Below are 14,831 nucleotides of genomic sequence, written 5' to 3' on the forward strand. Positions count from 1 at the left end.
GTGAGCCCACCAGCTTTCTAATAACTCTGCCATCTCCCTAGGCTTTTGCGTGTCCACAAGTGTCAAACTGCCTTTGTCTAAGGCATATTGGAAATGTAGCATCAGTTCTAGACTAAATGTTTATCATTACAGCAAAACCCCCTCAAGTGACTTCTCTTTCTGGCTCTTTTCATTTTCTTTCTCTTTCTCTGTCTTTGTTACCGAACATGTTAGTGAAAGATCCAACTGAGACCACAAAAACACCTATGACGTCATCAAAGCTCACCGCCGGCCTTGGCGATACAGCAAGAAATCTCCATAGCAACAAGGGAGGGTTGTTGGAGGATATGGAGAATGGACCTATAGAGCAGACTCAGCCGTCTACAGGTGCATGGAAGATGTCAGCACTTAAGCTGTCTGTATTAATATCAACTGTTGCAGCATTTATATGTACAAGGCTGCTGAGAAAGGGAAGGGGTTGGCAGTATGTTATGTTGTGTGCCTTTTGGGTCAGTCTATATGCGTGTGTGCCTGACTGTCTCTGGCAGAGGATCAGTGCATTGTGCCACAGGCAGATTGGGTCTCACCATGCAGGTACTCCACAGCAGGTCAAAGTGGAGTTAAGACAATGCCAACACAACCCAGTCACGAGCCAAAATCAGATTTTGTGCACAATAACAGATTTGTCTCCTTTTTTAGCCACTTGGTGGCAACGAAAAATAAGTTGTGAACACAACAATGACACATCTTCACCTTTTAAGTTGATGTGGTGGTAGCAACTAATTGTGTATTCACACATCCAGCAGATACAAAGCAACATTATAATCCCTATAGTGTCACCTTTCTGATCACCTGGTGAATGAGTCCAATATTCACTCTGCAGTAGCTCTGCTTTTGGTCTCTACCAACTCCAGACAAAGTACTATACAGTGGGCTTTTAGAGGTTTTCTGCTAAAAACAGCTGCATTAAAACATTCTAAAAATCTGTTGTTCTCCAAAGACCTTTAAAAAAAAAGCATAGTAATCATTACATATTTTCCCAACATACCTAAAACAACATAAAATAAGATCACCTGCAACCTTTTCTATCTGTGTAACAATTCAAGCATGTGATTTTTCCATGTTTACGAGCAGAGCCACATCACCAGCAGCTGGGAAGGATTGTTGCTAAGGAGGATGATGCTGTTGCTAGAGCTTCCGCAAAAAAATCTGATTATTTCTGGATGCTGATTGGCTGATCGTTTCCAGTTTTTAGCCTCAAGCACAGGAGACATATGTTCTACGTACAAAACACACAAAACAAAACAATCTCAGTCGTACACATACACGCTGGTCAACACATGGCAGGCACACAAACAAAAACATTCAAACCCAGATGTTAACACACATTAATTTTTTTTTTCTCTCTGGCTGTTGGAAGGGCTGATCTGCTGCCAGTCATCTCAGTTACTGCTGCTAAAACAAACAGAGATGGTGAAGAGGGTGATAGTGTGAAATACAGAGAAAGAGAGTTGTGCTCCACTGGATGACTCATCATTCTGTCACTGTGACCTTTATCTGCTCCCCTGTCCACCTCTGTTGTTCCATCCGTCCTCTTCAGTTTCATTTTCTACACACCTCTACGTCCTGTTGACTATGTTAGTCTCCCTCTTCGACCTCTCTTTCCTCCCATTTGCTGGAGGAGATTTCCTTGGCATCACTGCAAATTAAATGTCACACTGCCAAGCCTCATTGCAAAGGAGATCTCTGCTTTAGCATACATGTTCAGCAGTGCATACCTAGTCATGCAGTATAGATATCATTAATATACTCCAAAGTTTCCTCTCTAAGCTACAGCCGCACCTCCAGAGTAAGGTCATTGATTTTTCCTTGTTTTTCAAAGGGCCGAAAAACAACAGAAAGTGAAACCACATACAGAATCAATAGAGTAGAGTACTCTACTCTGAAGGTAAGGACATATCTCATCATCAAAGCAGTGATCATCATCAGCCTGGCTGCTCTCAACAGGCAGGTAGAGAACTTCCAAGGTCAGTGTCTAAATATAGAGAGACCCCCGAGGGAGACATGCAGGGAGAGACAGAGGCGTGAGGGGAGAAAATGAGGAAAAAAGAGGGATGAAGGGTCAAAATAAGCTTTAGTGGTAATTAAGTTCCTAGCAGGTGCCCGTTGAGAAGTGCTATTTTGAGGCCCACATGCCATAATCAATTAGTAATGGAAGAGCGATTTCATGGTTCACAGAGAAATGAAAGGTTAAGTGGCAGGTGGAGCTGTCATTCAGTAACTCAGGAATACTGGCACACCAGAGACAAAGCAGCAAAGTTGTGTAGTAGAGCATGTATTATCATTAGCATCATTATGTGCGTGTCCTGTCTGTGCATTTCTACGCATGTACTTGATTTAGCTTGTCCATTCTCCATTAAAGTTTCTCGTCTCATAGTTATGTAGTCCATAGTTCATGTCAGTATGACTTTGTGTAAATGTGTTCTTCAGTGTGTGCACGTGTGTGTGTGTGTGCATGCACATGCAAATACAGTAGCTCATTACATGCGTGTGCGTGTGTGTGTGTGAATGTGATGTAGCTTGTAAGTGAGTGATCACCTGCTGCAGCACCAGCTGAGGTCACCCAGGACAAAGCTCCTCCCCTGCAGTCTGCTGTCATAAGTTGGATCAACACCCTCCTCTCTCCTTCACTCTGTTTCTTACTCACTCTCCACCTCCCTCTCTCATTCCCACATGTTCTGCTGCATAGAAAAGGGTGGAGATTTTAGGTGTGCATGTCTGCTGACTCACACACGGATTCACAAATACGCTGATCATCTCACAGTATACCTCAAAGGAATTATGGAGTTCTGGGCACTCACTGCACATTCCTGTCTGTTATTATTCCATCTACAAAAATAAAAATCAGTTTTCTCATCCACAGTTCAAACAAAACTCTTACATGTCTGTCTAGACATTTTGGGGCTCCCTCCTAGGCCACTGCCTTGCCACCACAGTGCGTCAGCAGGCACAGAGAGTCACATTTAACAAAGGCCAAGTTAAATTAAAGAAGTGCTCGGGCATGGTTTATGGCAGTCGTGTGGAGTCATTAGGAGGAAAACATTCTTAAGTTTCTCTGTGAGGTTCCATCTGGTCTGCCTGGCTGAACACAAAACAGAATCAATGGTTCCATCCTGAGACTTGGCACAACCTGAAGGTGAGAGGAAACTGGAGACAGAAAGCAAGATTTGAAGTGGCTGGAGGGTTAATGGCCTTCTAAAGTCAACTGTGTGCCAGTAATACAAAACTATTAATACAGTATACTATAGATCAGGGGTTTTCAAAGTCAGACACTGTGGGGCTCCCCTCAGACAAAATCAAGACAACTGTGCCCCCAGTTGTGCTTTTTTTTCTATGATTTTATTTACTGGATGGATATCAGGTGTGATCTGAAAGTGTAAGTCACACCGAATCGAAAAATATGTGTATCACATCTGTTCAGATTTGACTGAGGTATGACTCTGAGTACTGATTTTTACCTCTACCTTACTTTTAGTTTTGACAGTCGAGAGCTAAAGGTCAAAAAATATCTTTAATTGCTTCCATGAGTTGTGTTTCACAGCCTGCTGCTCCAGCTGCTGAAGGCATTGGTAAACCCGCCAAATCGCTGGCAAAAACGATAACAACTAATTTCTCGTTGTGTTCAGAATACCAGCATGCACATCCTTGGCTCACTTGACCCCCTGCTTCCCCCCCCGGGGAGGCGTGCCTCCCAGTTTGACAACCCCTCCTGTAGATAGATGGTGTAGGGAATTAAGGAAATGAGCTCAACATCATCCCCAGTATCTTTTGCAAATTATGTGCATATGCATATGTTAATTTTGACTAATTACAATGCTCCCTGGTCATTTCTCCTCAATGTATCAGATTGCAGATATTAGAATATGGTTTAGCTGTAACTTAAATTTATGTTAGGTTTACAGTAAGGCTTAGATTAACCACCGAAAACCAGATGGTTGAGGTTAAGGTAAAGCTTGAATTGTAATATGAAAAGTAACGTTGCCAGTGTATGCAAAATTGTAAATGTAAAATCATTGTAAGAATGAAATAAAACATAGTCAACAGAGGACTCACTCCTCCCCCACTCACAACAAAGCTAATCCCATATCCCATACTCTAAGTGCCCGTCTCGCTAGTAAAACTGCTATAGATGATTGCTGTGAATGCGGTGGTGGACGATGAATCATTACACTGCTGACACCCAGCATTCGATATTGGCAGCTGGGCTCTTAGCTGCCCTCCATTTAGAGCTGGACCCTCTTCATTTACATTCACCAACGATGAGGATTAAAGAGTTCCTGGCCATCAATCATCCTGCTTATGGAAAAGTGTTGATAGCTCCTCATTCAGACCTTCAGCCACAGTGGCAAATTGGTTATCAGCTCTGCAGAGAGTGAGTTACTGCTGCGGTCCCTGTGGTCCAATTCCTTTAATCAGTATTTTGACATTTTGATCGGAAAAGGATTGCATATCATGTTGAACCTGTCCTTGGGCAGCAGAGAATGACAGAACAAGGAGAATGCATGGGGGAGGACATGTGGTCTTCCTCATGTATTCTCCATGGAGTTGTGGAGCCTCTTTTTCTTTCCTGTGTGATTCCCACTCTCCGCCTGAAGACATATCTGGGTTTTCACCTGGCCCACTTTCAAACCGTGGAGGGAAGACTGTCTGCAGGAAAACATCACAGCATTAGTGAACAGTTTAGAATTGCATTAAAAGCAGTTAGCATCAGTCCTCTGTGTGTGTGTGTGTGTGTGTGTGTGTGTGTGTGTGTGTGTGTGTGTCTGCATGTGCTTAATGAGACAGTAATTAGTGGACTGTGATACAGTATGCAGGTCTGTAAATTATCAGAGCATAATCAGCAGCTCTGCAAATTGCAGAGCCTGCCTCTGTATCCTGAATATACTGAGGGTCTCACGGGTGGCGTACACATTTTACTTTATTACTTTACACTTTACATTTATCCAGATGAAAATAAAAAAAAAGTGCATTGATTATTCCAAAGCAGGCACGGGGGCACTGCCAGCAGCTGTTAAAATCTGTACATCTGTACCTGCACCCATAGATATGTAAAATGATGCTAAAATGACTCAAAAGAGTTACCAGGCAGGCTGACCTGGGACTTGACCTATTCGTACTGTGGTCACAGACATGCTGCAGGCGGCTCCAGGCTCATTATCCCTCATACCCTCAATTCATTACTCTCATTTTTCATTCATCCTTCCAGACCAAAAAACATCATGATATCGTTTGTGTGCGTCAGGGGCACACATCAGAACTTTTTATGAAGAACTATTCTACCTTTAAATGTAGTTCTGTGCTATCTCCTCTTCTGAGACGCGCGTGTTTTGTTGAAAAGCGTTTCCACCCTGTGGTGGGCGATGCTTCCCCTTTAATGTGGAGCGCTAAGGACAGGAGTGTCGGCGAAGGGGGGAGAGCAGAGGGATGGGGCGAGGCGCGCAAGAAGCTGTTAGTATGCGCCGCGATGCCCTACTGCAGCCCACGCGTCTCAACTATGGTGAATTATGGTGAAATATGAGAGACATGGGAAGAACCGGCAGCCCCAAAACAGTCGGTCGTGATGAGATGACACAGCCGCTTGACAGATTAGTCAAGTAAGGGAAGAAGGAGAGATATGAAGGAATGGACTCGCGACCTCAAGGCACCTTTTAAGAGGAGACAAACTGGATAAAAATACATGCGCCTGCGCACCAAGAGAATCAGGGTGAATTCCTGCATGCCATTATCTGAAATTATGCTGTTGTTCGACAGATAATGCTTTGCTGCTTTGTTTAGTGCATGGAGTCTATTGTGGCTGTCCATGATCCACACAGGAGAGGGCTGCAAATGGCTTGAGCATGTCTGGCACCTGCCACTCCAAACTAACTCACTCGCGCTTGCCAGCAATCAACTACAACCCTGTCATTTAATGTTTGAACACCTCCGTGCATGAACTTGGCTGCTCTGTCTCAAATACATGAAAAAGATTTTTTTTACCTATTAAAAACTCCATTAAAGGAGCTGCGTTGTTCCATGGAATGGGTTGTGAACACAATCCTCCATTTGTTACTCATGCGCATCATCGGTGTATTCATATGGATATTCCCCATCAGAAAAAAAGATGGTGGAATTTACGCGGAGATACATTAGAAAATAACATTTTATTAGCGGGATACGGACCTGTTTGGGGACCAACCAGATTTCGCTTTAGACGAAATCTGCCAAAGCATGGGCGCTTCCGAGTAGAAATACTGACAGCAGCGCCTCCTGCAACCTCCCATCCCCACTAAGTCTCTGCAGATATCTGCCTAGAGGATTACCTTTGCTGTTGCTGCAGGCGGCGTATTGTTTTGAAGTGAGGGGCGTTATATTTTGCTGGTGCCAGCATTTCTAAGATTTACTTAAACGCGAATCACTTTATTCCCACCACAATATCATCCCACCAGCAACCTGTAGCTTAGCAGCATCGCAACATGTATCTCCCGGTTACTGAGGCGAGGGAGGTAACTCCTGCATCCTCACGCCCAAATGTCCCCTCTCCCACTCCCACTGCTGCGTTGCTGCAGAGCCGGAGCTTCGGGTGATACATGGCTGGCAGGAGGGAGCTGCTTTGACCGCGGGGGCTGACTTTTGACCGGACGCGTCTGCACGGCCCATTATGCAGTACCACCAGAGGACACTGTGAACGAGCCTCACAAGTGCCAGTGCAAGTAGGTAGGACCTGTTTTTAGTCAGATATTGTTGTTGTTGTTTTTGTTGTTGTTACGACCAAATTACGCATTTGTGGCTGTCTGTAAAGTTAAATAGTGATAATTAATTAATTTGATCAGTGACTCAATTAAGTTTTTCTTGGCTTTGGGGGGAATGTTCACATCACACTTAGAGAGAGAGGAAACTCATCAGAGATTGTATAAGGCACTCAGCATGTAATCAGATTTGTTGGTTGTAATTGCACCCTGTGAGAGCTGCTACAGCATATTGATCCTGCATTGTGTTCATATGAGAGGGGACTCATAACCTAATAGACACAATGGAGCCAGTTCCCTCAAATGGTTCTCCCCCCGTCTGTTTGCATTTCTGGGAATTACTTTGAATTTTAGTCTGATGTTACATTTAACAAAAGGAATGGTTCAAAAGTATACAGGAGTGACGTTGAATATGCATGCTCAAAATCTAAATTGATGAATCAGTTTAAAAGTGTTCTTGTTTACCACGTTCATTATTGCCACCTTCCTCTGCTTTTTGTCCTCTCCTCCTGCAGCTCTCTGCAGTTATACCTGCCTGTACCCGAACCCACGAGTGTGTGGAGGCTGTATCTCCTCGTGGCCCAACGTGGCCCCACCCTGTCTGAAACCTGCAGGTCCCATCTCCTTCCAACATGACGGTTGCTACCAGCGACCCTGCGGACGAAACAGCAGCACATCCGGGTCAGCCTCATGACCAGTACGACCCAGAGCCGGATCATGAGTGCTGCGAGAGGGTCGTCATCAACATCTCAGGCTTACGATTTGAGACGCAGCTCAAGACCCTCTCTCAGTTTCCAGAGACGCTGCTGGGGGATCCGAAGAAAAGGATGAGGTATTTTGATCCTCTCCGGAACGAGTACTTTTTTGACAGGAATCGACCCAGTTTTGATGCTATTCTGTATTATTACCAATCAGGAGGGAGGCTGCGCCGGCCTGTTAATGTGACGCTGGACATTTTTTCTGAGGAGATCCGGTTTTATGAATTGGGTGAGGAGGCAATGGAGATCTTCAGGGAGGATGAAGGTTTCATAAAGGAAGAGGAGCGTCCTCTGCCAGAGAACGAGTTTCAGAGACAAGTGTGGCTGCTGTTTGAGTATCCAGAGAGCTCAGGTCCTGCTCGCATCATTGCCATCATCTCTGTCATGGTGATTCTTATCTCTATTGTCAGCTTCTGTCTGGAGACACTTCCAGTTTTCCGTAATGACGATGAGGAGATGTACAATTATCCATTCCAGTCCTTGTCCAACACCACCTCTACCTATGATGGTTCGACATATTTTACAGATCCTTTCTTCATCGTGGAGACCCTCTGCATCATCTGGTTCTCCTTTGAGTTCCTTGTTAGGTTTTTTGCCTGTCCCAGTAAAGCTGGATTTTTTGGCAACATCATGAACATCATTGATATTGTGGCCATCATCCCCTACTTCATCACCCTGGGCACAGAGCTTGCAGAGAGGCCAGAGGATAGCCAGGCAGGCCAGCAGGCCATGTCTTTAGCTATTCTGCGTGTCATCCGTCTTGTCAGGGTATTTCGTATCTTTAAACTGTCACGTCACTCCAAGGGGCTGCAGATCTTGGGACAAACCCTGAAAGCCAGTATGCGTGAGCTGGGCCTCCTCATTTTCTTCCTGTTTATCGGCGTGATCCTCTTCTCCAGCGCTGTCTACTTTGCAGAAGCAGACGAGCCACATTCCCAGTTCAGCAGCATCCCTGAGGCCTTTTGGTGGGCTGTGGTTTCCATGACCACCGTGGGCTATGGAGACATGGTCCCAACCACCATCGGAGGAAAGATTGTGGGGTCTCTCTGTGCCATTGCCGGTGTGCTGACTATTGCCCTGCCTGTACCTGTCATTGTGTCAAACTTCAACTACTTCTACCACAGAGAGACAGAGGGCGAGGAGCAGGCACAGTATCTGAATATCCCAAGTGTGCCTAAAGCCAGCTCAGCTGACGATCTGAAGAAGAGTGGTCGGAGCGGCAGTGGATCCACTCTCAGTAAGTCTGACTATGTGGAGATCCAGGAGGCCGTGAACCACAGCACTGAGGACTTCAGACCAGAGGGCATGAAAACAGGAAACTGCACCCTGGCCAACACTAACTATGTAAACATCACTAAGATGCGTACAGACGTATAATGTGAGCCACTGCAGATGGTTAACTCCAGATGGCAACTACAGGGACTGTAGTAGGGAGGATGAAGGTATGATTCCCTGTATTGACCGACGTATGGCGCCCAGTACGGGAGTCCAGAGCAGATAAGCGAGATAAACTTGGAGAAAAGGTCATTAGAGAGAACCTCATGTTCTTCCACATCCTATGGTGCATATCGTAGAGCTGCCACCCATCTTATTTAGGACTTTGTCAGTGTCTGCATGGAGTTAGTCTTACCTATGTGACAGTAGTCGTCCTGCTCGCAACAGTAGCCAAATAGTAGCCTAACCAGTAATAATCAATATTAACAGTGTAAAGGGATCAATAGTTTGTATCTTCTTGCTCAAACTGCCACAACAACATAATTTAGATCAGCCTAACTTTTACTTTTAATTGTAACGTAACATATTAACGTGTGATTAAAAACAGGCCATATTATCAGCAAGTCTAATCTGCTGCTCTAACTGCCAAGGTCCTGACTCAGAGAAAAACAAAATCATCTCCAAGATCACGGCTGTTCTGCCAGGGGAAACTGAATTGAGCAACAGAGAGCGAGCGATACTAATATGCTTTTGGCCAAATGGTCATTTGTTGCTTCCTCTGTCAGGGAAGAAGCCTGAAAGCACTCACATCCCTCCCTGGACCCCGCTAGATATTGTCTAGTACAAACCAGTGGCCTCTGTAGAGACCAATAGATGGATGACAGTGCTGTGCTGTAATTCTGGACCACAATAGCACACCACCTTCTCTTTCCTGCCATTTTTCCTTGATGAAACTCAAGTGGATTTACAGTATGTACACTCTCACCATGATCCTGCCTTCTTTTTTTTTTTTTTGTTTCCAGCCAGTGCGGACGAGCAGATGGACAGAAGAAATGTCTCTCTAAACAGAGTGAATGTATTTTTTTATTTATTCATGTGTCTTCATTTGATTTGTTGAAATGTATGCTTTTTTTAGTCGTATGATGAATGTCTGCTTCTCACCTACATTTTTTATGGTAATGTAGGAAGAGAGTGAGTATTTTCTCTGTAGCGTTCTGAGTGAGTGCCTATTTCTCCATCCTCTCAACTGCACCTTTAAGTGTCTCTTTAGCTACTACCGGGGTCCAAGTGTTCAGTTTGCACAGCATAAATGTTGCTGTTCTTGACTTCATAGCATTCCATGTTTGTAGAAACAGACAAAATGAGATTAAGGAGCAAACTAGGCTCAGATTTTTATTTATTTATTTTTGTCAGAATCTGATTTCAACACAGTTTAAGATTCATGGGAGCAAAATGAACTAGTTTACGTGAAATTAATGAAAAGTTTGAAAGTTTTTCTAAATGCCCTCTACCAAAGAAAGAGCTCAGTGATCAACTAAAATTAATCTATGACACCTTTAAGGTCCATTATCATGCCAGCAATGCTAGCTTTGTATTATTCAGATGTGCTGGATAAGTGCTAAGAGGCAATGTCAGCGTTTAAGTCTGCTCTAAGCTCACTGTTGAGACCCAGAAGCTCGTTAGCATTCCAGGTAAAAGTGATTGCTCTTACCTAGTCAGACTGATAAATCATTTTAGCCTGTAAAGCTCTTTCCCCATGTAATTCTCCCCTTGAATGCTACATCAAAATGAGTCAACTTTGCCTGCCTCTGGACCATAAATAACAAAATTATATTGTTTCACTGTTAGGTTTTTTAGTGTTTCTAGCTCAAACATCAGGTAGCCGAAGACAAACGTGCAGCTGGCTGGCAAACCTTATCTTGGATTGTAAATGACATTAATTTTGTCTCAGTATTTATCTTCTGTTTTATCGGTACTGGTGCAGTTTGAACAATCATTCCATTGCCGCATTTTGTCCTCACAATGCAGAGCCTTGACTACGAGTCCTTCATCAGCTTTTTATCAGATGCTGTTCTGCTATTGTAGTGCTGCATGTCCTTTGAAGTATTCACTGTAGCATGAATTAGTATGAATAATGAAAAAAGCGAATTGACTAAAGTATATTCCTATATCTGTAGAGGTACTGGCACTATGTGCAACATGCTGTAAGAAAGGCTTGTGTCTTGTTGTAGAAGTATGTGCCATGCTTTGTATATGCGTTTTCTTGCCATTGCTATCTGAAATATTGTTGACTCACAATCCATTTGAAGTATTTACCCAGCGAGGGTTGTCGCTAATGCAAGGAAAACCTATGATCTACATTTCAGACATCAACTGGTGTCCCACTCCCTTCAGCTCTCAAGTCTTAGCAGCAGCAGTCACAGCCCAGTAACTGTGTCTCATGGTGAAAGCACAACAGCTACTATCTGCTGCCAGCCCGCTGGATGCACAGAGATTCAGACAGTCAGTCAGTGAGACTTTTTGCTCAGCCAAGTGTATCATAAAGCTCCAGGGGACTGTCTGAGTGCCCTTATCTCTGATATATAGGTCCATCACGCTCAGTGTGTAGTGTTGTCTGTGCATGTGTACAGTATGCGTGTGTGAGTGAGAACGAGAGAGAGAGTAAGAGAGTGAGACAAAGGTATTGCTCGAGAAATACATAGAGAGCTTCTGGATACACACAAGATGAGCATGTAGCGTTTCGAGACAACGTGGTAGCAGCAATCTGAAACGCTGTTCCTCTCGACTCCAGGCCAGAACGACTGTGGTGCTCCGTATATTCCATCCCACCCTACCACACTGTTTACTGCCTGTGTATAAATTCACCACATGCATATAGTATATTAAACAAAGACAACCGAAAGGAATGTCCTGCTTCACTCAGCAGAGATGAGATCTACGAGCATGTGTTGACTTCTGAGATAAGCTTCAGTATCAACCAGGGCCAGTTACTGGAAAGTGGAGAGAGGAAACTTTGGGAAAGGAAATGTAATAATGAAGGTATGATAAACACTGCCCACTACTTCCTTTGCTGTGTACTCTGATGTGTACTTGTATTTTTCTAAACTGTCACTGTACTGGAACACCTATGTGACTCTATTTGAAAGCTTCATCTGTACTGCCATATTTCCACTCTTGTTACCAAGCACACTACTGAGGTGACACGAGACAAAAACACTCTCTTGGGGAAACCAACAGGATGGCACATCAGGACGATCTGAACCAAGGAAAACATGTCTTTGCTGTACTCCACAACACAGACAGGAGGACTCTTGACACACATGCACACTGGACATTTGAACATGTACAGCTGATGTACACACACTGCCTGTGAACATTCACCTTTATGCCCATGTCTGCTGTCAGGACAGAGACCTGTGAGTCTGTACTTAAATGGACTTAAACCCGCTGCTGGTGGTGAACACAGGCAGCCATGTAAACAATGTATGTAAGAGTTCTAACAGCTGCTTTCAATGATGTCTTAAAATGCCTAAAGCTTCAGCTTTAAAACAAGCTTCTGCCATGTACAGATTCCTGTGTAGCAGGGAATCCAAGTGTATGCTTGCTGAGTTAATCCAAGAAACTAAAGTTGTATAGTAGGTGAATTATCTCTTCAGTTTAATATGCTCCAGGGACTAAGGATGGAAGTATGTTGAGAAATCAAAAAGGAAATATGATTTCTATGAGAATTTTAACTTATTTGCGTCATCAGACACTGTGTAACTGAACCGTTGTTTGTTTTGTTTTTTTATGTTTTTCTATTTGAATGTTATTATTGCCTCGTGCAGTGCAGGGGCTGAGGTTTGTCTGAAATACACATGCAGGCCTTGGTCAAATGCATTCTGTCTGCACTGTCTTAATGCATGTTTACCCTCAGACTTCCCCCTCCTCTACTTCCTCTAACTCTTTCCACTATTGGCCAGTCTCAAATGTGTGTGTATCAGATTGAGATAATCCTCAGCTTCTTCACTGTACTGTAGTCATGGTGGTACTCAAATGTCTGTATAAAGCCTGTGTTTTTGTTCTACCATTGTACGGAAAAAGACTGAGCTAAATGTCCATTGTTTTGCTTTCCACAAAGGAAAGATGGATCTGAACGCTTGCCACGCCCCTTCACAAGGACCAGTGAACATAAACTGATCAATAGAGAATACAGAGAGATACTTTTATCATTCAAAAGAATTGTAAATTGTAAAACAATTATGAATAAGAATGGTCTTGATGATAGTATCAATAATAACATCTTTATGATAACCTCAAGCTACTGTTGTGTATTTCTCATTTGATGCAATACGTATCACAAAAGGACCTTTTGTAATGATTAAGATAAGCAGACACTTAGATCGGTTTGTCTCATTGTGATCATACCAGTCCAAACCAGCTGTTTGGGCCAGTGATTATCCTTTTTAATGTGTTCCACCATAACAAAATACTTTGTTTGTCCAGAAGAGCGCGGAAAGCTATTTCACAGCCTTTACTGTTACATGAAATCCAACAACTTACTGTACTGCAGGTCCTGGGTTAAAATATCGTAAAAGTCACTCAAGCACACAGTTTGCATCATATCCACTTCTTCTGTGGTGTCATAAAGCAAAGCAAGCTGGAGATAGAAAATCTCACCACTCCATATACAATATAAATTGATGAACGCACCGCTGGAGCGCCCGCTCTCATGCCCATTACAGAAGGCATATTTGAATCGACTATTGACCTTCACCTCCTCGATGGTTTTGTGTCCCGCTCTTCTCCTTAAGTGAATGTTGTGCTCTGCGGTCTACTGAGGAAGCAAAGTGCTCTATTTATAAATACAGCAATGGAGAAAGTGAGGCAGAGAGAGAGGAAGGAAGAGTGAGGGGAGCAAAACGCACTTGACTCCTGGTTCAACATGAAGTGGGACAAGTACAAACATTTTCGCTGTCAGTGCCGTTTCATAGAGTCGAGCACTTCCCCTATGGCAGCTGGAAATGTTTGTCCCTCCTCTCATTGCCTTTCCCTTCTGCTCTCATCACTGCTGCTTGAGTTTGTTCTCGCATCCTCTCTATTATTTGCCCCTCTCGTATTTCATTTCCCACACATCTCTGCCTCTCCAGCAGCGCTCAAAGTAATGCACAGTGGGTGATCTGATTCTTCTCTCAGACATATATTAGCAGCGTAATGCTCCCTCTGGCCGTCTCAGTTGGCTGAGTTCCGGTACCTCAGCTGAGGACAGTAGCCAGACAGCCTTCCAGATAACTGATGGATATTGATCCACTGATTGCTCTTTGATATGTATTAAACAGGAGCTTCACTCAAGTTCTCTTTAAGGCAGCCAGACAACCAATATTTCAACTATATCACACATCTGTGGTTTATCCCATCTTACAATATGTGTGAGATTGCTCCGCGTTCCACTTGACTCGCGCTTTTATTTTGTCGGCAACATTGACAAAATGATTTAAAGTGGCCACAAGAAAATAATAAAATGAATATACTGTCAATAGGTTTTCCCCTCCAGTTTCTCTCCTAAGACCTGTCATTTTGATGAACACAAGTGCACTTGAGTTTGCACATTGTATGAGGCAATATCCAATAGATGAATGCCCCACATGCTGTGAACATTTGCCCATAGCAGTATGAGCTGATTTGTAGCCTAATACACAGCCCAGTTAATGGCCTGTCAACCTGAACTTTCTTTATAGCACACCAGGTTCCACATGGGAATCCTGCGTATGTACTGTGTGCACATCTGTACATTTGTGTGTGCGCGTGTGGAGGAGGGAAAGCCCATTGTAAATCACTCCAGTCCCAACAGCGGAAGCCCCCTATATTAACTGCCTCTATTAATAGCATATACAGCAGGTTTACTCTCTGTGTAGGGAATTTCTCTTTCCTGCTTTAAATAGTTAAAGTGCCAGAGGGCTGTGTACATTGCATAGTTTATAGTCATTGTAAGTGTAGAGGGGAATTAAGATGAATGCAAGACGCATGTAAAAAGAAATATTTAAAAAAAAAAACAAAAAACATAGATTTCAGATACCAGGATGGTGGAGTGAATAATAGTGGGGGTGGAGTGGGA

General features: G+C 43.6%; 1 protein-coding gene across 3 annotated transcripts; it reads left to right on the forward strand.

Moving 5' to 3' along the window:
- Positions 1 to 5,453: 5,453 nt before the first annotated feature.
- kcna2b (potassium voltage-gated channel, shaker-related subfamily, member 2b) lies at positions 5,454 to 13,036 on the forward strand. 3 transcript variants are annotated; one of them, XM_076741116.1, is made up of 3 exons: positions 5,454 to 5,743; positions 6,585 to 6,732; positions 7,280 to 13,036. In XM_076741116.1, the coding sequence occupies exon 3, from the start codon at positions 7,397 to 7,399 to the stop codon at positions 8,897 to 8,899; it is 1,503 nt and encodes a 500-aa protein (XP_076597231.1). In that variant the 5' UTR covers positions 5,454 to 5,743; positions 6,585 to 6,732; positions 7,280 to 7,396; the 3' UTR covers positions 8,900 to 13,036. The 3 variants fall into 3 exon arrangements, with proteins under 3 accessions (XP_076597231.1, XP_076597233.1, XP_076597232.1); XM_076741117.1 differs by having other exon boundaries at positions 5,473 to 5,743; positions 6,585 to 6,728; XM_076741118.1 differs by having other exon boundaries at positions 5,454 to 6,728.
- The last annotated feature ends 1,795 nt before the right edge of the window (positions 13,037 to 14,831 follow it).

This window comes from Chaetodon auriga, chromosome 10, assembly GCF_051107435.1.
Source record: "Chaetodon auriga isolate fChaAug3 chromosome 10, fChaAug3.hap1, whole genome shotgun sequence".
NCBI lineage: Eukaryota > Metazoa > Chordata > Actinopteri > Chaetodontiformes > Chaetodontidae > Chaetodon > Chaetodon auriga.